The sequence below is a fragment of the Candoia aspera genome, chromosome 13 (assembly GCF_035149785.1).
Source record: "Candoia aspera isolate rCanAsp1 chromosome 13, rCanAsp1.hap2, whole genome shotgun sequence".
In the NCBI taxonomy this organism is placed as follows: domain Eukaryota; kingdom Metazoa; phylum Chordata; class Lepidosauria; order Squamata; family Boidae; genus Candoia; species Candoia aspera.
The window spans coordinates 7990973-8013429 of NC_086165.1; the positions used below are offsets into that span (position 1 = coordinate 7990973).

The 22457-nt window shown below is 40.0% G+C and overlaps 1 protein-coding gene across 2 annotated transcripts in view; it reads left to right on the forward strand.

Annotated features, from left to right (window-relative positions):
- The window catches only part of MYO5A (myosin VA), a 63184-nt gene extending 40792 nt beyond the window's left edge, over positions 1 to 22392 (forward strand). Inside the window, exons 27-40 of one of the 2 annotated variants that reach the window (XM_063313879.1) lie at positions 485 to 538; positions 1589 to 1816; positions 2911 to 3011; positions 4392 to 4472; positions 7214 to 7412; positions 9924 to 10017; positions 11398 to 11544; positions 12211 to 12365; positions 12692 to 12781; positions 13001 to 13151; positions 14058 to 14340; positions 15936 to 16110; positions 16690 to 16770; positions 17822 to 22392. In XM_063313879.1, coding sequence (XP_063169949.1) covers positions 485 to 538; positions 1589 to 1816; positions 2911 to 3011; positions 4392 to 4472; positions 7214 to 7412; positions 9924 to 10017; positions 11398 to 11544; positions 12211 to 12365; positions 12692 to 12781; positions 13001 to 13151; positions 14058 to 14340; positions 15936 to 16110; positions 16690 to 16770; positions 17822 to 17974 — 1992 coding nt within the window. In that variant the 3' untranslated portion in view covers positions 17975 to 22392. Of the gene's footprint in view, positions 1 to 484; positions 539 to 1588; positions 1839 to 2910; positions 3012 to 4391; positions 4473 to 7213; positions 7413 to 9923; positions 10018 to 11397; positions 11545 to 12210; positions 12366 to 12691; positions 12782 to 13000; positions 13152 to 14057; positions 14341 to 15935; positions 16111 to 16689; positions 16771 to 17821 lie in introns of both variants that reach the window. The other variant, XM_063313878.1, reaches the window with a different exon arrangement.
- The last annotated feature ends 65 nt before the right edge of the window (positions 22393 to 22457 follow it).

Consider the following 22457-nt stretch of genomic DNA (forward strand, 5'->3'; position numbering starts at 1 on the left):
TGATTCCCTCCAGGGGAAGATGCAGAAAGTAATTAAGGAATATGCGAAACACTGCCAGTGCTGTCACTGCAGTTGTCCATTCCTTAATTTTTGGGGTTTCGATCCATTGGTTTTTAGAAGCAGGTTAGAATATTTTTTTTCCTTGTGGTGTTTTGCTTCACGAACATCCCTTGTGAACCTCAAAGGATGTTTTTACCCTTTATCTTAATGTTGTTGATACAGTCAGCTGAGCCATCAGTGGTGCTTTTAGTAATTGTAACCTTTGGAAAATCATTCTCCTTTCCCTCTTGGCTTAGGCTGCAGAACCCTGTCCAAACCTACTATTGTATGTTGCTTGAAATGCTTAAACATTAAATAAACATTACTCATTATCTAAAAAGGAATACAGGGAGTTCACTGAAATATCCACTTCTTATTGATAATGGCTGAAATATTCTGTTTTTAAAAGTGGAATCTCTTTTTTTTGTCCCTGGGATTTTTCCAGGAGGAAGAAAGGCCTCAGATGAGAGGAGCAGAGCTGGAATACGAATCACTTAAGGTTGTATTTTGGATCACTGAATCCTGTGCATTACCCCCAAAGTAGGCTAAATTAGAAAAACAGATTTAAATGGTATTTACTGAACTTTAAAAAAAAAAGTCCTGATGTAGGGAGCCTCGTGTGGCACAGAGTGGTATGTGGCAGTATTGCAGCTGAAACTCTCCCCAGGACCCGAATTTGATCCCAGCAGAAGCTGGATTCTCGGGTAGCCGGCTCAGGTCGGCTCAGCCTTCCATCCTTCCGAGGTTGGTAAAATGAGGACCCAGCTTGCTGGGGAAGGTGACGACTGCGGAAGGCAATGGAAAACCACCCTGCTGTAGTCTGCCAAGAAAAGGTCGTGAAAGCGGCGTCCCCTGCCCAAGGGTGAGACATGACTCAGTGCTTGCACAGGGGACCTTTCACCTTTTCACCAATGCTTCGTGTACATACTACAGTACAACTATATATGGAAGCTGGTAGCCAGTAGTGATTTGGTTATTCTAATTATTAGGCTGAGGCACATTCACAGAAGTACCTGGAATTTGTCCAGCTTCCATAATATGGAAATATCAGCGTGTCTGGAAGGTTCCAAGATTTCTAGACTACTTTTCCACTCTAGGAATGTCTAAGTCAGTGTTTTTCAAACTTGTCAACAGTAAGATGTGTGGACTTAAACTCCCAGAATTCTGGCTGGCTGGGGAATTCTGGGCATTGAAGTCCACACTTTTAAAGTTGTCAAGTTTGAAAAACACTGGGTCTGAGTGTTTCTATTCTGTATATTTTAACTGATTGCCATTCCTTCCATGGAAGAAAACCAGACAATACAAACACAAAGACAGGTCTCTCATGACTTCATCTGTCTACCAATTCATAGAGTTCTTTAGTGAAAAACACAAGGGTTTCACTTGGAATAAAATAGACGTATGTTTGCCATATACATAAGGGTCAGAACATCTTGTTTCAAGCCCATCAGTAACTAAAATTGGCTTTTTTACCTTGATCTTGATTTCTGTTAGGACAGCTGGTGAATGAGGACAACTGTTGTTGTTTTTCCCACCTTATACCCTGCAGCGTCAAGAGCTTGAGTCAGAGAATAAGAAACTAAAGAATGAATTGAACGAGTTGAGAAAGGCCTTGATGGAGAAGAATGCTCCAGATGTCACTATGCCTGGTGCCCCAGCATACAGGGTCCTTTTGGACCAAATGACATCTGTTAGTGAAGAGCTGGAGGTACGCAAGGAGGAAGTCCTTATCCTGAGGTCTCAGCTGATGAGCCAGAAGGAGGCAGTGCAGCCCAAGGTGAATAGGAGAAACAAAACTGGTTGTATTATCCATGTTCATGTTAGTTAACAGCGCAGGGATGGTTTATATTGCTTCTTTTCTCCCAGTGTACAATCTAGAATCAAATCAAATGCTGGCATGGATTTTATTCTGTAGCACATTAGCTATGTGTAAAACAGATTAAGTGCAGGATTTATGTGTAATCTCTTCCACTGCAGGAAACTGTTCCTCCTAACTATTGAGTATGTTTGAGTAACCATTGGTCTTCATCAACTGTTGTATTAATTTATGGAATGTTGGGGGTGGGGGGGCAGCACGCTCAGTTCTTCACCATTTGATTGCCACAGTGGTCTGGAGTGGCCTTTCTGAAGCTTAGAAGTTAGCAATTTCCTACAGGAAACAATTTCCCTTGAAGCATGTTAGGATAGCAAACGGAAGAATTGCGGGAGCAGCTGCCCCCTCCTCATCAATCAGTTTTAAAGAGTATGTATGTTGGATGACTAGTCTGTCTCTTTATTTTCCTGCTTGCACATGGATTACCAGGATGATAAGGTAACCTTGTTGCATGTAATTTTATTTTTAATGCTAGAACCCTTGTAAACCTGCCACGTGTCCGTCCAAATGTATTCAAGCAAGCCACTGAGATGACCCCATGAAAGTAACAAGTGATGTTTGATCTGCAGTACATTACCCATTTTACTATTTCTTTGGCTATAGCTAAAATAAGGATGTCCAAAAGAAAAAGGTGGTTCCCCTATAGCACTTTAGCTAGAGAAGAATTTTTTTATTGTGTTGCTGTATTTGTTACGGCTTTGAAACAATCTTGGGAGACGTAATTAAAACAGAGTGGGTGACTGGGCCAAGGGTCATCTAGGGAAGTTCATGACTCAGTCAGAATTTGAACTCAAGCCATCTCATAATGCTAGTCCAAAACATTTAGTGCAAATTTCTTTAGCAATTCCTCTGGAAGAGCAGTACAGTAGAGACATGTCTACTTTAATGGTAACTAAATAATGTTTATACCACACAGTTTATACGCTGCTTAGGCAGGCATGTACTTAAACATGTACTACTGAATCTTTCTCATTTGTTCTTTCATTGGTTATCTCCAGAATACCATGACAGACTCTACAATCCTTTTGGAAGATGTACAGAAGATGAAGGACAAAGGGGAGATTGCTCAAGCTTATATTGGACTGAAGGAGACAAACAGGTATATGAACTCAGATCATGCCCTGAGTAAAAGTCTCAAATCTTCGTCTCCTTTTTGTCCCCCAACATTAATCATTTTTTCCCCTCAATCTCTCTCTCTCTCTGTCTCTCATACACACACACACACACACACACACACACTTATGGGGTGTACAGAACATTTCAAGAGTTGAACTGCTTTGAATTTCAAAGGTCTGGTTTGCATTTGAAACAGGGTGCTTGGAAGTGCTTGTAACTTGAGATATAATACCCTGAGCCCTAAACACTTCCAAAATGATCAAAACAGCCCATCCTGAATGTAAGACAGTTGCTTCAAACTCCAAACAGGGTGTTTGGAATTCAAAACGTTTTGCACATCTTCAGCATTTTCACTCCATAAATTTTGACTTTCAAACATATACATTTTAGGTCCTTTTGTTTTAATCTCTCTAAAGAGCAAGATGGTTTCAGTGCCTTCAGCTTTCATAGGAAAATAAACCTTAAATCAGCTTGCATTTGACACTTGAAAATATTTTGTGGGAGGTGGTTTTGGTACATTATTCTGAAATTTGCTAAACTGTGTGTTACCCTCATGTGAAAATATAGCTTAATTTTATGCCTTGGTTTTAATCTCTCAGCATTGTTCTTTTAAAGGAAAAAAAAGCAAACTTTTTAACATACAAGATTGTTCCAGGGACAGAAGGAGGTTGGTAGATAATGTAGGGGGCAGACGCTACCTCTTGCCAACTTTGGTTGCCATATCAGACCTGCCCTTAGACTGAACAGCAGCGAAAATACTTTCAGATTGGCCTCATTGTCCTTGGAATATTGCATTGGCCTCCTATCACAGTGAACAAAGGCTAGCTGAAAAGATTCTTTCCTTCTTCAATTACTTACGCTGTGTAAAATCCTTCTCATCAGGATACAGAACCTTAAACTTCTACATTTACGTATAAGAATATGGCTTATTTGCTCTGGTTTAATGAATCTGGAATAAAGCAGCCTTATCCGGACACATCTTACGATCTGGATTGCTCACAGGGTATCTTTTACAACTGCATTACCTTAAACTTCTATATTTACATGGGAGCAAGTCCAGTGAAATCACTGGGGCTTGCTTCTTAGCAGATTTTTATGGGATTACACAAATACAAGTCGGGAAGGTTGCAATCTTGCTTAAATGTAAGCATTAGGATCTTTGGAACCACATGGGATTTGCTTCTCAATAAACTTGTATAAGATTGCATTAGTATACGGCTTGGAATTATACTTACTGAGATCAAGGCTTCCTTTTTTCCCAATTACACTGTCTTAATTTGCATTGTCCTTTTACCATGTCCCATCATCTCCATCACATGTCCCTCTTTGTGTTTCTGCATTTTAAAATCATTTTGCTTGGAAGTTCATCTCTTCAAGACTGTCATTTGCTGAACGAGGATGGAGAACTGTGGCTGGTATATGAAGGGCTAAAACAAGCCAACAGGTTACAAGATTTCTCAGGATGGGGGTTGTTATTTTCATTTCCTTCCTTCCTTCCTTCCTTCCTTCCTTCCTTCCTTCCTTCCTTCCTTCCTTCCTTCCTTCCTTCCTTTCTCTCTCTCACTCACTCACTCACTCACTCACTCACTCACTCACTCACTTTCTTGTGTTACTAACATGCTGTGGAGCTGCTTTTGGCAATTACTTTCAATCCAAATATGTTTGTTAAAGGAAAAGAAAGAATAGTATGCATTTATTTATTGATTAAATTTACATACTGCCTGACTCCAAATGACGTTGGGCATCTAAGCCTCATATTACAGTCGAAAGATGTCTAGTGTTAGGATCAACATGTCTGGGCATCTTCTGGGGCCATGAGGAAAGGTCCAAGCCGTAAAAATGTAAATGCAGAGGCAGAATTCATTTGCAGATAGCGCATCTTCTACCTTCAGCAGGAGAGGACAAGTGAGCATACGATGGAAAGAACTCCATCACAGCCAATAAATGCAAAATCTGTCCATGTTTCCTACTAGACGGGAAAAGGAGGAGGACCGACTGTTGTTGTTCTGGCATTAACACATTCTTCCTCGGGGGAATTTTGTTTCTTTATTTGGCAAGAAGGTGCGTTCCTCTGCTCCTCCTCCTGGCTTCACTGCCTGAATGATCTCCATCAAGATATTTAACAGAGCAGAAACAGGAGCCACAGTACCCACTGCTACAATTTAGGGGGATTCACCGTATTAAGGGAGGAAGTGGGCATATTTTTCAGAGAGTCCCTCAAATCTTGGTGTCAGCTGGAAAAGGTTGCAGATCAAACTTTAATTATTAATCTCCAAAAAGAATGCCTAGTCCAGTACCTATCCTAAGATTAGCAGGATGAAACATACAAATAATTAAACATATTATTTGCCTGTCAGTTTAAGTCATTACAAATAGCTATTCTGCAAAGAGAAAAAACACCATTTCAAAATACCAGGTTCAGGCCATTTTGAGAAACTTCAATGATCTCAACACAGTCTGTATACCCAGTTCTGTAAATATGGCTGTTAAATGCATCCGCTGACTTGAGAATGCGGGAGTCAATTTTTTTGAATATATATATATATGTATTCTCTAAACCTTTACTCCTTTGTGCTGTTTTTGTAGTTGAGCAACAAAAGTAGTTTCATTTTTAGCTTGATAAAACAGCAAAGCTCAAAAAACGACTTTTGCAATGAATGCTGATTTAACTAGTGTCTTTCCTTTTCTTGTACTGCTAACAAAACATGTACAGTTAACTGCATCTTTTTGTAAGTCTGCTAAAATCTAACTTGGGGGTGATCTGTGCTGCAGGGAAAACAGGGGAGAGGTGGCTCTGTGGCTTTTGTTTCTTGTCCTCGTGTTCTAGAACTGCAAGGTTCTAGAGCAAGTGGAAAAGAAATGAAAGGTAAATTATTCACATTTACCTTCACGTGCTGGGTTGATGTAGCTATTAGCTGATCTGCTTAGGCATATTTAAACCCTGAAAGGCTGTGTCTGATCAGAGTGGTCTAGTGAGGTGTGCGCCTGTTCATAGGAAATGCAGTGTTAGCATTGATAGTGATGCTTGAAGATGATTTGTTCTTTTCCTCCACAATTCACGTATGGCGAATAAATCATTGGTTCACATGCCCAAGGCTGTGCAGTGAATCAGTAGCACAGGGTCTTTTGTTATCAGTTCTTCTGTTGGCCTTTGGATCAGCACTAATCTTAAAACTGAAGCTCCGATCTTTCAAAGGCTGTGATCATTTTTGCTTTAATTAGGATACTTCTGTTTCTCTCTGAGCAGAATAATCCTGAAGAAGGTAACTGCGTGACAGACAATCCTTCACTGTGATAGATTGCTTTGTCCCGTTTGAGATCTGACTGTTTGTAAGAAACTAGTTACAGGGCCCTTAAGGCAGGGTTCCTCAACCTTGGCAACTCTAAGCTGGCTGGGGAATTCTGGGAGTTGAAGTCCACACAGCTTAGAGTTGCCAAGGTTGAGGAACCCTGCCTTAAGGGTTAGGGTTACTTAACAGTTCTCTGACGTTTAGGGACCAGAGATAACCTAAGATGTTAGGTGTTTGAGGCAGAAAATCTAAATACTTCCTATGATGGTAAAAATGTAGTAATAAATGAATTGTATTTATTTGTAATAAACTACCCTTCAGCATAGGTGGTATATGCAATCTTGTTAATTAATTGTTATAAATAATTTGTGATTTTCTGTCCTCTCAACAGTGCCCCACAGACATTTATTCTGAAGTGTCCTCCTTGCAGTAAATATGGCTCCAGAGCAGTGTTTCTCAATCTCAGCAGCTTTAAGACGTGTGGAGTTCATCTCCCAGAATTGCCGGGAGGGGAATTCTGGGAGTTGAAGTCCACACATCTTAAAGTTGCTAAGAATGAGAAACACTGCTCTAGAAGGATCACCTGCTTTATAATTTTGTAGTTCAGCTGTCCTTGAAATAAAACTTGAAACACCAGCATGCTCATCCAGGATCAGCCATAGTTCTGCTGGATGTGTGAAGTCAGTCAAGCGAAGTTCAGTCTGAAGACACTCAAAAGGGTTTAAAGAACGCTCTTCTAGTTTTCTTACTTTTCCTGATAAGTTGGTTGCTTGCTTACTTCAACAGCAATTGAAATTTCAGATCTTTGATGAGCGTGTGCAGTCTTATAATGTGCTTTTCTACTTCTTTCTGGCCCTTCCTTCTCTCTTGGCCTTCCTCAATTGGCTTCTTGTAGGCTTCTGGAATCTCAACTGCAGGCTCAGAAAAGAAGCCATGAGAATGACATGGAGGCCCTCCGTGGAGAGATTCAGAGTCTGAAGGAAGAGAATAATCGCCAGCAGCAGTTGTTGGCACAGAACCTCCAGCTGCCCCCAGAAGCCCGAATAGAAGCCAGCCTACAGCATGAAATCACCCGCCTGACAAATGAAAACTTGGTAAGGGCTTTTCATAACTCAGTAGTCAGAAGCACTGAGCTCTACTTCCTAGGTTTTGGGGAAGAGGACAAGGGAGGCAGAAGCCCTGATTTGTTGAGGCCTTGAAGACATAGCTATGCTTTTCCAAGCTGGACTTTAGGACCCCTTGCTTCCAGACATCTGAGGCAGGCAGATACTGACTTTTCATATTTTATTGTGAAGGCTTGCTTTGGTACTTCCAAGGTTGATGCAAAAAATCTGGTGGGATTCTTCTGTGTTTTGGAAGTGTCAAAATTTGAAATTGCTCTCGTTTTGTTTTTTAAAAAAGCACCAAGTTGGGTATGTTTTCTGTTGCTTGCAACATTTGTACGAATCCTAACAAAGCATCTGCAGCTCACTAATTATTCTCATGTAATGCCTTGGAGGAACCTTGGAATAGTTTTCCCCCAACCTAAGGCCCTCCAGAAGTCTTGTGGGACTGTAACACGCAGCATGGCCAGAGGTTGGGAGGATCAAGTGAGACATGGGAAGGTGGGCATAAGTATTTTTCCCACACAGAGCAATGGTAAAACATCATAGTTTTTAATTCTCTCTTATGAGTCTGATTCTCCACTGCTACTTCCAGTATTTGGGGGAAAAAAACCAGAAAGAGGAACAAGGGTTTATTTCAATCAGACAGCTAGTATTTATCAGACTTCTGGCCTGCCCAGGGGGACTCCAGTTGACCACTGCTTGTCCTACTTCCACACTGGTGATATGCCAAGCTGTAATAGACAGGTTGCTTTTTTTATTTTGAAGGATCTCTCACTCCCTCAACAGCTTTGCAATATGTTTTCATGTTTTTTCAGAAGAGCCATGTATTTGTTATGCTTTATGAGATGAACTGTATTTGTGCCCATTTTTCGAATTCTGCCATTGTCTAACTCATGGAGCTTAGTTGGAAGGGAATCTGATTCTTACATAGAAAAAAAACGCTTGTGACTTAATGTATCTAGAATGTAAAGAGCTGTGTCGATGTTACTTCAAATAGGTAAACCAAATGGGATTAATTGTTCCACCATGCTTTTCTTTACAAGTCAGCTGCACCTCCTTTATCTTCTTCAGTGGGGTGATAGGAATATCACTGTGACCTGAACTGTGTCATAGGCTCAGTATTCTCAAACTGAACAGTAGTAAATGGTTTCACTTATGTTTGCCTTTTAGTTCTGAGAGATAGACACATCTGTCTCTTTGAAATGGGCCAATAAACTATAGTCAGGGCCAGAAATACTGGAACAAGGATACCTGTTTTGGCATTTGGCCTCTGTACACCACCGCACTGAAGTTGAAAGGAAACACACCCAGATGGGAGCAAAGTCAGGACTTTCAGCTGTAATTCAGGGGGGTTGACAAAAGCACAGTCCTGTCTGACTGTACTTCTTTTGCTGCATCCTTGCTCTGTAGGAGATTTTCAGAATTTTAATCCCTTAACATGCAAACGGTATTGCACAATGTGCCTGTTTGTGTGCAGCTTTTTGAAAACTGGGCACCTTAAAAGAATAGGAAGAATCTGTATTTTATGCCTGTTGTTTCAGTATTATGAGGAGTTATATGCAGATGATCCCATGATGTCTCAGTCATACCAGATACCACTTTATAAACGGATGATTGTATGTACCTGGTTCAGATCCCTCTTTTTTGTTTGCTACTTCTGGAGAACTAAAGAAAGAACTGGCTGTCCACTCTCAAAGGAAGTCCTTTTCAGAGAACTTTGTTGTGCTGTTCCTCTACCCAGACCCTTCTGTTGCAGCAATAGTGTTAGCATGTTTCTTCTGCCCACCCCTACCCCCGGTCGGTGCACATTTTGTCACTAATATGAACACTGCAGCACGATGGAAATAGGAGTGTCCTAGTGGTGAACTTTACGTTCTGGAAAGGAGCTGGTGGCCTTTCATGGTTCTAGATTGCCTCTGAGTAAGTATTTAGATAGTAATTTTTAATGCTGTCATGTACCAGAATGGACTGAGAAGAAAGGCAAAGGCTAAGCAAAGTTATCATAAATATAAGGAATTGGCGAAGAGGGGTTTTAAAACTATTATTTCAAGGATGATGTTTACTTCACTAGCCTTACGATCAAAATATATGGAAAGGACCAGATTATTTTTGTCTCTGCAAATCTATCCAGAACAGGAGCGGGCCTCAAGTCTGCCAAATGTTCTCAAAGGTTAGATGATGACTAGCTCAGTCTCCTTAGCCCTGTAAGAGACTGCCAGAGACCTGGGTACTGGATCTGTTGAATTTCTGGAACAAGGCCACACAAACCCTCTGTCAACGCTGCAAGTATTTCAGTGTACTTTAGAGAGCAAGATTTTTATCTAACTTCTGATGTTCTCGGCAATGCGCAGGCTTGCAAATTTTAGCCAGATGGTGGCATTGCCTTTCAGCTGTCCTGAGTTTCCCTTGTAGCACTAACAGCACTGGTTCTGTCTTGTCTGTTGCCTTTCTGGCGCTTTTCAGCCTCTCACCCGTTTTTTCCTCAATTTTATTGGGTAGGATTTAATGGAACAGCTGGAAAAACAGGACAAGACTGTTCGCAAACTGAAAAAGCAGCTGAAAGTTTTCGCCAAAAAAATTGATGAGCTTGAAGGTACAGTACTTGCCTGTGGTCAAAACTGTTTCTGCCTCTAAACATAAATACAGATGTATTTCACTGTCTGCCTGAGACCAGGATTTCTGATGTTGCTCATGCAAAGGGCAGCAGTATTCTGCAATAATAATTAAGATCAGATACATTGAAGAAGCAGTACAGATTGTCATGGGAGCTGAGTGGAAGCTGATTAAGGGAGGATAAACATTCAGCATATTTTTTGCTTACCAAAGGACAGCATTGGTTTTTTGCCAAAAGCAAATGCTCCTTGATCAATACTCCCATTCCCTTGAATATGAGAGCCCTTGGTATCAGAGCTGATAACAGTAATATATTGACTTTTGGATCTTCCCTTGTAACAGCCATATAAGACAGGATTTCATACACACAGGAAGTCCATGATATTGTTAGAGCTAGAATACAAGGCAATCTACACCCTAATTAAAGCGTTCCTGAGCTCTGCTCTTGGTTTGCTTCATAACCCAATCTTCACTTGATTGCATTTCACCCTTTGTAAGGAGACGACACATAGAAATCAGGGACTTCTTTACCTAGTAGGCATTTTTGCAGAGGGAACAACACACCTGGGCAGGAAAAGTGCTCTCTTAACAATTACATTAAAGGAGTGGCTGAGATCTAATCATTGCCTTCCCTTTGCCATGCTAAATATAGCCTGATGTGTTGGCAGTGCAAGTGTGTTTCAGGTCTTTAGTTCCTGAATTAAACCAGGCATGCAGGCAGCACAGGGAAATGTCAAAGCTATGTAGAAAGTCTGGATTCTGGATGCCTTCTGTCATTGGTCTGCTATCGGTTAACCTTAGCGGTTTTTCCAGTTGCCATGTGTTATATTTATTGTCCTGGACTGATACAAGACCAGGTTAAGTTCTAGCTGATCAGCATTCCAGAGCGCATTCCTGATCTTCACTCAGCCTGCTAAGGGATTCTTGTAGCATTTTTTAGAAAAACAAATGATGGTTCCCAATATTTCCTTAAAAGCGTTCTGTAGACCCATAGCCAAGCCTTAATTATTTAATTGTTTTGCTTGTATGCTGTAGAGCAGGGTTCCTCAACCTTGGCAACTCTAAGCTGTGCGGACTTCAATTCCCAGAATTCCCCAGCCAGCTTTTGGCTGGGGAATTCTGGGACTGGAAGTCCGCACAGCTTAGAGTTGCCAAGGTTGAGGAACCTGCTGCAGAGACACACCCAAACCCAAGTTTTTGGATGGTTCATAAACAACATGTACTTTCTCAGCAATAAGTAAAACTCCTGATGCTAATTCATTAATTCCCAGTAAGAAAACTCCGCAGTCCTGTGCCAGCTCCCTAGATCAGATTTAGCTTTTGTTCACACCCCACTCCCTTCTTCTTTTTCTTGATTTAGTGGGCCAGATGGAGAACATTTCACCTGGACAAATAATTGATGAGCCAATACATCCTGTTAATATTCCAAGGAAAGAAAAAGACTTCCAAGGAATGTTAGAGTACAAGAAAGAAGATGAACCAAAGCTCGTTAAGAATCTTATTTTAGGTGAGAGATTTCTATTTCTCTACTTCCTATTTATAAAAAGCACCATGTGGCAGTTTAGCAAACTAAGTTACTTTTTCCATTATGTACAGTTTAGTTGTTCATCTGTTGCACTACACAATCCCTTTTCTCCGATAGTTTTAAGCTCTTCTGTTCTACAATAAGCCCAGATAATTTTTTAAATTGATGCTTGCACAAAGAAACACAAACTTGGAATAAAATCAGTAGCATCCATTTTAAAATGACAAAGACTTATTGATTACTTGAAAAGCTGTACATTTTATTTTATTTTATTTTATTTTATTTTATTTTATTTTATTTTATTTTATTTTATTTTATTTTATTTTATTTTATTTTATTTTATTTTATTATTTTATTTATTGTGCCTTTAAGTCACTCTTGACTCCTGGCGACTGCCTGGACAAGTCCATGCAGGTTTCTTGGCAGTGTTTTCGGAAGTGGCTTGCCCTTGCCTCCTTCCTAGGGCTGAGAGAGGCGGGCTCAGAGTGCCGCAGCTGGCTTCATGCCTAAGGCAGGATAAGAACTCATGTTCTCCTAGTTTCTTGCCCAGTGCCTTCACCCACTTCTGGCTCTCTGCGGTCTCACTAGAGCATGTTAAATATAGTGATCTGCGAATTCCTGTGTTCCTCTTTGTGACTTCTCCCTCAGACCTGAAGCCTCGTGGAGTGGCAGTGAATCTCATCCCAGGGTTGCCAGCTTACATTTTGTTCATGTGCGTCCGCCATGCTGACTACCTTAACGATGATCAAAAAGTGAGGTCCTTGCTGACTTCGACAATTAACGGCATCAAAAAAATTCTGAAGGTCAGTTTACAGTTTCAGTTAAAATGTCAACCCAGAGCTGTATTAAAAGCGCTGCTGCTGAGCTTGTCTCTAAATCACGGTAACAGTTCAGTTTTTCTGTAAGAAAAACAAAAGACACCAGCATAATCTCCATCCATGGCACGGATTTCATGATGTAGAAATTGATTCAAAGAGAAGCACACAGAACACTGTGCAGAATCTAATGCGATGTAGAAATACCTTTTACTTTAGCAAAGGAAGTGTTCCATTATCGACAACCTTGCATTTTAATCCTCTTTTAATGCACATTGCCTTTTCATTGATACTGTTGTTATTTTTGCTTTTAGAAAAGAGGTGATGACTTCGAAACCGTCTCCTTCTGGCTGTCCAACACATGCCGATTTTTGCATTGTTTGAAGCAGTACAGTGGTGAAGAAGTAAGTTTCTGCATTTCAGTTTTTCTCTGTTGGTTAAAGCACTTTGAAGTGGGAGAGAGGTCTCACTCCCCTAGCAGGCCTAAATAAAGTTAACCGTACTGTCCTTATCAAATGGAATTTTTGTTTTTTTAAAAGTTGCTGTCCTCCTCACCTCTTTGGATATGACAGTATAAAATATACCAATACAAACTTGGCTGGGTTTTTTTTCTGTACCTGCAGAGTTTTATGAAGCATAACACATCTCGTCAGAACGAACATTGCCTGACTAATTTTGACCTTGCTGAGTACAGACAAGTCCTAAGTGACCTGGCCATCCAGATCTACCAGCAGCTTGTTAGAGTTTTGGAGAATATTTTGCAGCCAATGATTGGTAAGGTGAAATGGAATAGCCCACGGGAGAAACCTGTGGCTTCTTTTTCTAATTAAGAGGGTCATTTTCATCATTTGGATTTTCCTCTGGTAATTTCCACTGACGTTACAGTGGAAGGATTTTGTCTTGTATCAGTTGTATAAGCCAAGTTCAGAGTGTTGCACTGCTATGTGCTTAGAGTTATTTAGGCAAATGAACGCTCTGGCTATCTATAGCTACTACTTAAGATGTCTATATCCTGCTTGCAGGACCCAACACGGTTGGCTGTTGAATACTAGTCACTGCCAAAGAGGCTTTGTGGTCCTTGGGACCTGCTTATGGACTTTCCAGCAGTAGCTAGGCTGTGGGCAAGAGAGCCTGCAATCTGTCAAAGCAGGGCTGTGGTTAATATTCTCCGAACCACCTGGTTCCCAAACTGCCAGAATATTGGCTGGATCAATTAATTTCTTTGTTGTTGAAATTAAACAGCTGCTTCTGTTCCAAATAACATGTGGGACCTGATGATCACAAGGACTGATCAACATGAGAACACCTGCTCTGGGTCACTGAGTCCATGGGTAGCCAAACAAACTTGAGCTGTTTCACTGCTTGTGCTACTGATTTAGTAGGTCTTCCCCAGGTGGCTTGTCCTGCCCTAGGACAGTTTATCTCTTGCCATTTGGTAAAGACTTCCCTGTTTCAGGAGATTTTTTAGTATGGAAAGTTTTCAGACTTTTGCTTTTGTTTTAGCTTGGCTTATGTTTCTGTGTCACAGGGTTGTTTTCTTCTTACCGCTCTACCATTTTCTTGCTTGAATAGGCAGTGGGGCTTGACGTTTCAAAATGCCATAAAAGTTTATTCATGCTTCTTTTGTTTTTGTTTTCAGAAATAGTATTTCTCAACTAAATTAATGATATCTCTAATCAGTTTCAGGAATGCTGGAGCATGAAACTATCCAAGGAGTGTCAGGAGTGAAACCCACTGGCCTCCGAAAGAGAACCTCTAGCATTGCCGATGAAGGGACATACACCCTGGATTCAATAATCCGACAGCTGAACACCTTCCACTCCATCATGTGTCAGCATGGGATGGATCCTGAGCTCATCAAGCAGGTGGTCAAGCAAATGTTCTACATCATCGGGGCTGTGACCCTCAATAACCTTCTCCTGCGAAAAGACATGTGCTCCTGGAGCAAAGGCATGCAGATAAGGTGGGGATATCTCCTTTGGTATTTGAAGTCCTTTGAGAGGGACTGCTCAGCTGAACAGGAAATTATTTTGAATCAGCTGGTTGTCTTGTGCAATCTTACTTGTAGAAGAGGGGATGTGGGAGAAAGACTGCCAAACCAAAGGGATGCTTTCAGAACATTCATCCATTCATTCTGTATATAAATATGGGGGCAAACTTCCTCCCTCTCCACAGCTAGAGACTTGCCTGCTCAGTAAATAGGTGCGCTGATCTAGCACAGTAAGGCCTTCATGTTAAGAACACAAGACAATCAGCTGATTGTCTTCTCATGAGGCCTCATATACAGGGAACTTGTGTGGCTGACTTGGTAATGGTATGAATGTGGCTTGAGGGATTTCTAGCATCTAATCAGCAGCAAAAGATAGGCATTATGTGTAGAAGATCCTGGTTTGATTTTCCTGCCTCTCTCAACATGTGAAAAGCTGTTTCTAGACCATGGCAACAGTCCTGGGCAGCTAGATGTGGGTTGTGAAAAATAATCTTGCTGCAAAGAATGATTTGGCCCCTTGTTGGCTTGTAAGTTAAGGGAGACGCATCCAAACATACCGTTTTCTTTTCAGCTTATAATGTACAGTTAGTCCTCACGTAACTACCACAATTGGGACTGGCAACTCTGTCACTAAGCAATGTGGTCGTTGAGCGAGACATCATGACCGTGAAGGACTTACCATCTCACTTTTGCCATGGTAGTTAAGGGAATCACCCGCGGTCGTTAAGCGAGGCATCACATGACTCCAGCGTGCAATTTTACTGTCAGCTTCTCCATTGACTCTGCTTGTCAGAAGCTGGCTGTAAAAGCAAGCAAATGGCGATTTGGCGACTGCGGGGATGCTGCGATGGTTGTACATTCAAGGACTGGTTGTAAAGTTACTGTTTCAGTGCTGTCGTAGCTTTGAACAGTTGCTGAACAGGGCAGTTGTTCATTGAGGACTACCTGTAGTATTAACTCCAGTGTTCTCAATGGGATACCCTGCCAAATAATTTTATTTTCATATGATGGTTAATAATAACAATAACAACAACAACAATTGATTAAATTTATATGCCGCCTGACTCCCACCAGCTCTGGGTGGTTTACAAATTGTTAAGAACACAAAAAACAACAACACAAAACGAAGGAACAGAGATGGCAGAGAAAACAAATAGTCTGTTGATTAGCTTGTTTAAAAAACTAGAATTCCTGAACAGATTAGTGTGGTTTTGTGCCTGAATCAAAACCCTGTTTCCCCTGCTAAGTATAAAGGAAGATGAATCAATGAAAAACCATTTCCCTCTATCCAACTTGAAGTACTAGAAAGAGTAGGAATTGGGGGGGGGTTCATTCCTGCCTGCTACATGTGATTCAGTGTTTTGTGTTCTAAAGGTATTCTGTACGTTGCTTGTCCATAACAAGGAGCTGCTGTTTCACCTGTAGAAACATTTTTGTTAATAATTAACAGAGTACCGCTTGAAGGGCTGTTGAGCAAGAATGCCTTAAGAAAATGATTTCTGCTTGTTCAGGCTGACTGAAAAGGTTCTTAAAGATTGTGATTTTTTTCAAAAACATTAAACATGTAGGTACAATGTAAGTCAGCTAGAAGAATGGCTTCGTGACAAAAACCTGATGAACAGCGGGGCAAAGGAGACCCTGGAGCCGTTGATCCAGGCTGCTCAGCTGCTGCAAGTGAAAAAGAAAACAGACGAGGATGCCGAGGCCATCTGTTCCATGTGCCACGCATTAACCACTGCACAGGTAACCACCACCTTGGACACCTTCTTGGACTTCTGTCTGCCCTTTGCCGTTTTGCTCTTCCTGTGGAATGAGCGGTCATTGCATGCTCAGCTCAGAAGGGCGAACCGGATAAAAACCAAATGATGGAACAGGAGGAAGCTTTGGAAACTCATAGGCCAAATGTAGATTACATTAAAGAGAGCCATTAAAAAAACAAGGGTCTTAGTTTTGCTTTTAGGATTTGTTTCAGAGAGAAGAACAGAATAAGGTTCTTTGTTCTTTTAGGGAGAAGGAATTTTCTTTTAATCCTTTGGAACACAGTGTGATGTATGTTTAGTATAATTTTGACTGCAGACATTCCAGTTTCTATCAACTGCAACAAAGAGTAGACTTACTGAAGAATTGTATATACCAATGCTGATTTAAAAAAAAAGCTGGCAAATGATTTAAGATTTCAGGCTGACTGCAGATTTTGTCATAGTTAGGAGTGATCCCATTGCAATCACATCATGAGTGACAACGACTACTGACTTAAATTTAAAACATTTGTTGGGGTAAATAGCAAGAATCTGTTAGCCATATCTTTTTTTTTTCTTTTAGATTGTGAAAGTGTTGAACTTATATACTCCCGTTAATGAGTTTGAAGAAAGAGTGTCTGTGTCTTTTATCCGGACGATACAGGTAAAAACCGTTTTCTCTCTTCTCAGGGACTGCGTCTTCTGATACCAGAAGAGAGTTAGGAAGGTGGGAGAGGAGCAATGTTAGTAGTATCTTTCTTAATAGGAAGGGAAAGAAAACGACTACTATCATTGTGGGCTCTCCCCCCCTTCCATACCTCTCTTCTGATAAGCATATAGCATTGTTATTAGTAACAATAATAACAAAGATGATGGAGTAAGACTGTCTAAGTGGGTTTATTTATTGCAAGAGTTGGGAAATGGGAGAATGGTAAAAGTAGGTTAACTTGAGAAAATGGAGATATGTTTGGGGAGAAATGGTCCCTGTTCCCAGCTTTGGAGAGTCAGCCATTTCCTGTCTGCATACTCCACTCTTCATGTGATCCAGCAGTTTCTGTCCCAGTTCTGCTGCTCTGAGGCAACAGAGCTTTCCCAGCTAGCCCCATTAGCAGTTTGTGCGTCCAGCAGGGAGCTAACTGAACACCTGTGGAACTTCAGGCAGCATGTATGCTGAATGTCTTATGGATGAAAAAGACAAGCCTGTCCCAAAGAGAAGCTGACCTGGGTTAGTTTGGGGAAAGAAGGTGCAAGAGTCTCAGAGAATATGTTCATATGGATGGAACAGACCTCTGTGTATTTGGGAAGAGGAGTGAAAAGTTCTTCCAGGCAGTTTCTGGCACACTCAGCTGGTAGGAACTGGGACAACAAACATTTGTCTGTTAGCAGTAAATTGAGGAGAATGGTATTAACAAATTGTATCAACGAAAGCACATGCATTGAAGAACAGTGTGCAATGACGACAGGCAATTCCCTTTGCATGGAAGCATTGCCTTCCCAACTCATGCCTCAAAAGAGTGCTTAATATCTACAAGTGTGCATCTGATGCATGCTAATATCGCCGTAAGCTACTTTAAAACAACATGTTGTCTTTTTTTTAAACAAACAGGAATAGGATTGTTTTTTAAAAGAATGTATTTTATCCAAACAGCCTTGGATGAAATGTCAGTCTATGTATTTTAATAAGACACTAACGTGATCCATTCTTACCTTTGCAGCTGCGTATGCGAGACAGGAAGGATTCCCCTCAACTGTTAATGGATGCTAAGCATATTTTCCCAGTTACTTTCCCATTTAACCCATCCTCTCTTGCATTAGAAACTATCCAGATTCCAGCAAGTTTGGGTCTAGGATTCATCACTCGGGTCTGAACCAAGAACAGAGTTAAGCTGTTGACCATCAGTTTCTACTTACAATCTCTAATAATGAAAATAAATTCAGTGAAAAGCCATTGGGGGTTGGGGAGGAGTAGAGGAAAAGTACTGGAGGAAAATCGTGTATATGCTCTAAACTGCGTTGCAGAAAACTGGAATGCTGCGTAATTATCTCACAACTGAAGGCTGATGGAAACCATGCACATTTGTACAAATTCACTAGTCTTGTGCTGAGGCCTACATAAAGCTTTGAGATTAAGAAAATCTTCAGTACACACCTAAATGTGTTTTTCCCCCCCCCTGTTGGTTGCAAGCTGTCCTATATTTGCATTGTAAACCAAAAACAGTCTGTGACTGATAAATAATGATTGGGTTTTTTTTTCCCTTTTCCTTTTAAGATCAAAATTACAATGTGTACCTGATGGCAAAGAAAAAAATGTGTGAAATTTTAAGTTTAAGAGTTCTGAGAATCCCTTCATACGTTCCATGTTTCACACGTACACTGTTCTGTACCAAACAGCAACCAATCGCAGGTTCTGTCTGTGTCTCCACTGGGTGGAACAGCTTCATACAACTGCTTCCAGTGCGGTGGTGTGTGTGTGTACAGCCAATCCATAATGTGTTTCTGATTCTCATGTTGACCACGAAGCTAAAGCTGAGGCTATATTAAAGCTCCTTATAAGACATTTCAGTGTAATTAAGTCATAAGTGATCTGCTAATTAACAGGAACCAGAGAGGAGCTAAAGCCAGATGAGATTTTCAGTGAAGGATGGAAATGTTTAAGGATAACTTCTGTATACATACATACATACATACATACATGTCAAAGATCTGAAAATGTAACAGAAACGGGCAACGTACAGTGTAATTGATCAGGCATTTTGCCTATACAAACTGTATTGAAATAAGTAGGAGAAGTCATACTCTTGGGAAACACCATTCATTATGACAAGATTAAATAGGTTTTTTTTTACAGATTTCACCCTGAGAGATAATTGATCAAAATTGTTTCCCTATTTATGTCAGTGTGTGACAAATGATCATCAAAATGTTTTGGTTTACTGTCTGGTACAACAGAGCTGCTTACTAGTACTGCCTCAAAACATCTCAGAAGTGTCATGGTGTACTGTGTACTTTTAAATGTACAACAATTTTTAAGGAGCAGAAATGCAGGTTTATAAAATCGATACTACTTTAATAGTCCCATCTTTTAACTGGATTTGTGCAAGTGTCAAGAAACATAAATGGTAATAGGAAACGATAACTAAGCACAATACAAGAAACTGGAACCCGGATAAGGATTATTGGAATAAGGTTTTCTAAAGTCAAAGAACAACCCAACTATATTATATTTTATATTTATTTATTGTTTGGATCTATGTTGGCTTTTCGTTTTGGTTTTTTATTTGCCAGATGTGTGATAACTGTGCAATATTTATTTTGGGGGGGTTGGGAGGTGGTTTTTTGTGGTGAAATGGCTCATCTAAAATGCATCTCAAATATTTATCTGGAAAATAAACTATTCCCCTACTACCACCCCCACTCCCAGTCCTATGATTTTTCTGAAGACCTTGCTACACATTAATTAATTTAAATGTAATGTTATCCCTGATCTGGACCTCCTTTATTAAAAAAGAAAGAAATGTTCCCTTTCTGTTTCTATGGGAACATTTCATCTGGACACATTATGAACAAGGATATCATGTGATTAAAAGGTTTTCCAGAATCTCTCAGGTTGCAGATACTCGTCATGATTTTCCTCAGTGTGAAACTGACATTTTGAAATGTTTGTGAACCCTCACTTAATGTTTTCCAGACCCTTTTTTAAAAAAATAAAAAACCCAGATACGGTGAGTGATGATCAGACATACATAGGAAGATGTTGCAAACTGCCGCGTGCAATATTTTAATGTATCATAAAAATCGAAGCGTATGTTTATTTTCAAACATATCTCTGCTGTAAGGGCACGTTATTAAAATGATGTGGTACTGGACTTAATTTCTCTGTGCACCTAAAAGATGCTGTCACTTGAAGAAAGAAACAGGTTTAAATAGGCTTTTCATGGGTGAGAAAGAGATGTGACTGATAGGGTCACTGTTGAAGTAAATAAAACAAGCCCAATATTCTAATAGCTGATAGCTGATTTGGGACATCTTCCCCCTATTTTTATTTTGTTTTATTGTGGATAAGAAAGTATATGCTCTTTAATTGATTTTTTTTAAAAGAAACATTCAGGTACCTACACTCAAGCATAGCCTTTAATGTGTGTTCTTTATTTATGGTACATTAAAGCGTTTTTACTTGAACATGCTTACTTTATAGCTGGCACCATGTTTACAAAAATGCCTAAGAAAATGTGTTCCTTCTAGGATTACTTTAAAATGCTCTATTAAAAGGCAAGCTTCCTCTGTGGCTGTAGCCAGTCAGAGCTTGTTACCACAAAGGAGATGAAAGTTGCTGTCCTAGAGTGGCCATTTCCACATTGATGGCTTCCTAACTTATTTGCATTGTATTCTCATAATGCAATCCCAGCCACAGGTGTAAATTAGACTATTTTTTGTGCAGAGGCTGCAATTTCTTATGCAGGGGCTGCAGTCAAATAATTGGTGTCCAAAACACCCTTCACAGAGCAGGTGAAAATACAAAACAGGACTAATAGTTTTAATCAGTCGTCTTTAGGGTTATAAAGCCCCAACTCATGCTCCCAGCAAGATTAGCCATACTGGTTGTGGATTATGAGCATTCATGTTCAGAATCGGGGGGGAATTCAAGAGTAACCTTAGAAAGCCCTGGATTGGCCAGCTTGGGATAATTACTGCTACTTACATGGCGAAGTACACTAACTTCTGGATTTGCACTGGATTCGTGGTATATCATGAAAAGGCTCTAACAGAAATGATTTAAGGAGACAGAAGTACTTTTAAACTCTAGCACCCCAACTATTTTTCCCCCAGTATATCTTCCTACTGATTCTCTAGAAGTACTGGAATTCTGCCTTTTCATTTCAACTGAATATTTTTTCCAAGGATTTGGCAATTCCAGAAGTGATAATATTGTTTAAATGTATGATTTTTAATTTTCATTGTATTTGTATAAAAGCCTTATTGTATCTTGTTTACTAATAAGAGTGATAGATGCCTGTAGGCATTATCCTCATACTGAGCAGTCTGATTAATATATCTTTGTCACATTAAAACTGAATGCTGCTTTTCATGTTTTAAAGGAAGCTACTGAGTTTAACTGTGCTTTGTAATTCATCAAATACTTTACATATCAGTATTTTACATGCACTTTTCATAGGTTTAATATTTTAATGTTACATGCTATAAAACCAGCTGTTTTCAAGTTAGAATTTGTAGAATCTAACACAAATCTAGTTTTGCTTATTTTTTTCCCGTTTAAAACATGATCATGTTGTTTTAATGTGGATGTGTTGCTGTTTCTAATTTTAACCAATATGCTATATCCTCCCCAGTGCTGAAAGAAGTGCTTTTGAAACGTATAGTCCCGAAGTATTCCTCAAATATTACCTCATTAAGTTTCAGGTAGTTTTTGTTTTTTCTTCCAATGACACGTTCACTGCTTCTACTACATAATCTTGTGCCCTATTTCGAAGAACGTTTCTCTAGCATCTGTCTGGAACAATTTTGTTTCATGGTATGTTAATCCGTTGTGCATTCCTGCACACACTTTTTAGAGCCCTAAGAAAGTTGCAGGTGGTGATTAATGTACTGTACTTAAAACACACTTGCTTTGATCATACAGCTGCTTTCTTGCTTGTGCTGGCCCAGTTGTTTTCAGTGCACTTCCCCACAGAATCCCACCATCATGAGGGTGTCCTAGGTGGGTTGGGGGCATTGATTTTTCTGTTTCCACATGTCCAAAGCTTTGTGCATCTGGTAGCAGTCACAGTAAATTTGCACTATTCGTAATAGGTCTCTCCTGCTGATAGATGTCTGCTTCTGTGGGGCAGATTCTCCCAGGACATCTGATCTCACAAGCAGCAGATTTTAGCAAAGGAAACCATTTCAGGGCCATACATGGATACAAAGTCCTCCTGATTTCAGTAAAGCTTTTCTTAAAGCAGCACTCTTGGCTTTTTGAGTTAGTTTGCTATCTCAAACCATTTTTTTTTCTTTCAAGACTTTAAAAACTGGACACATTTCAGCAGCATTTTTTTAAAATCACTTGATCATTGTACTTTTAAACTTGCAATTACTTTTGAAGCAAAAACAACAGGGTGTAGGGTCTTCTCCCCACTAGACATTGCCAGAGTAGATAGAAACCAAAATGTTATCCCTACGACTTCAGCTTGGAATTGTCATGGTGTCTGACATAATTAATTAATGTATGCTTCATAAATGCTGTATCTTAGAAGAAATGTCCAAATAAAAGGAAATGCTAAAAAGTCTATTTTCAGTCTCTTGTATGAAAGGCTATTTTTGAAGGGATTGTTTCACGTACTAAAGTATCCTATC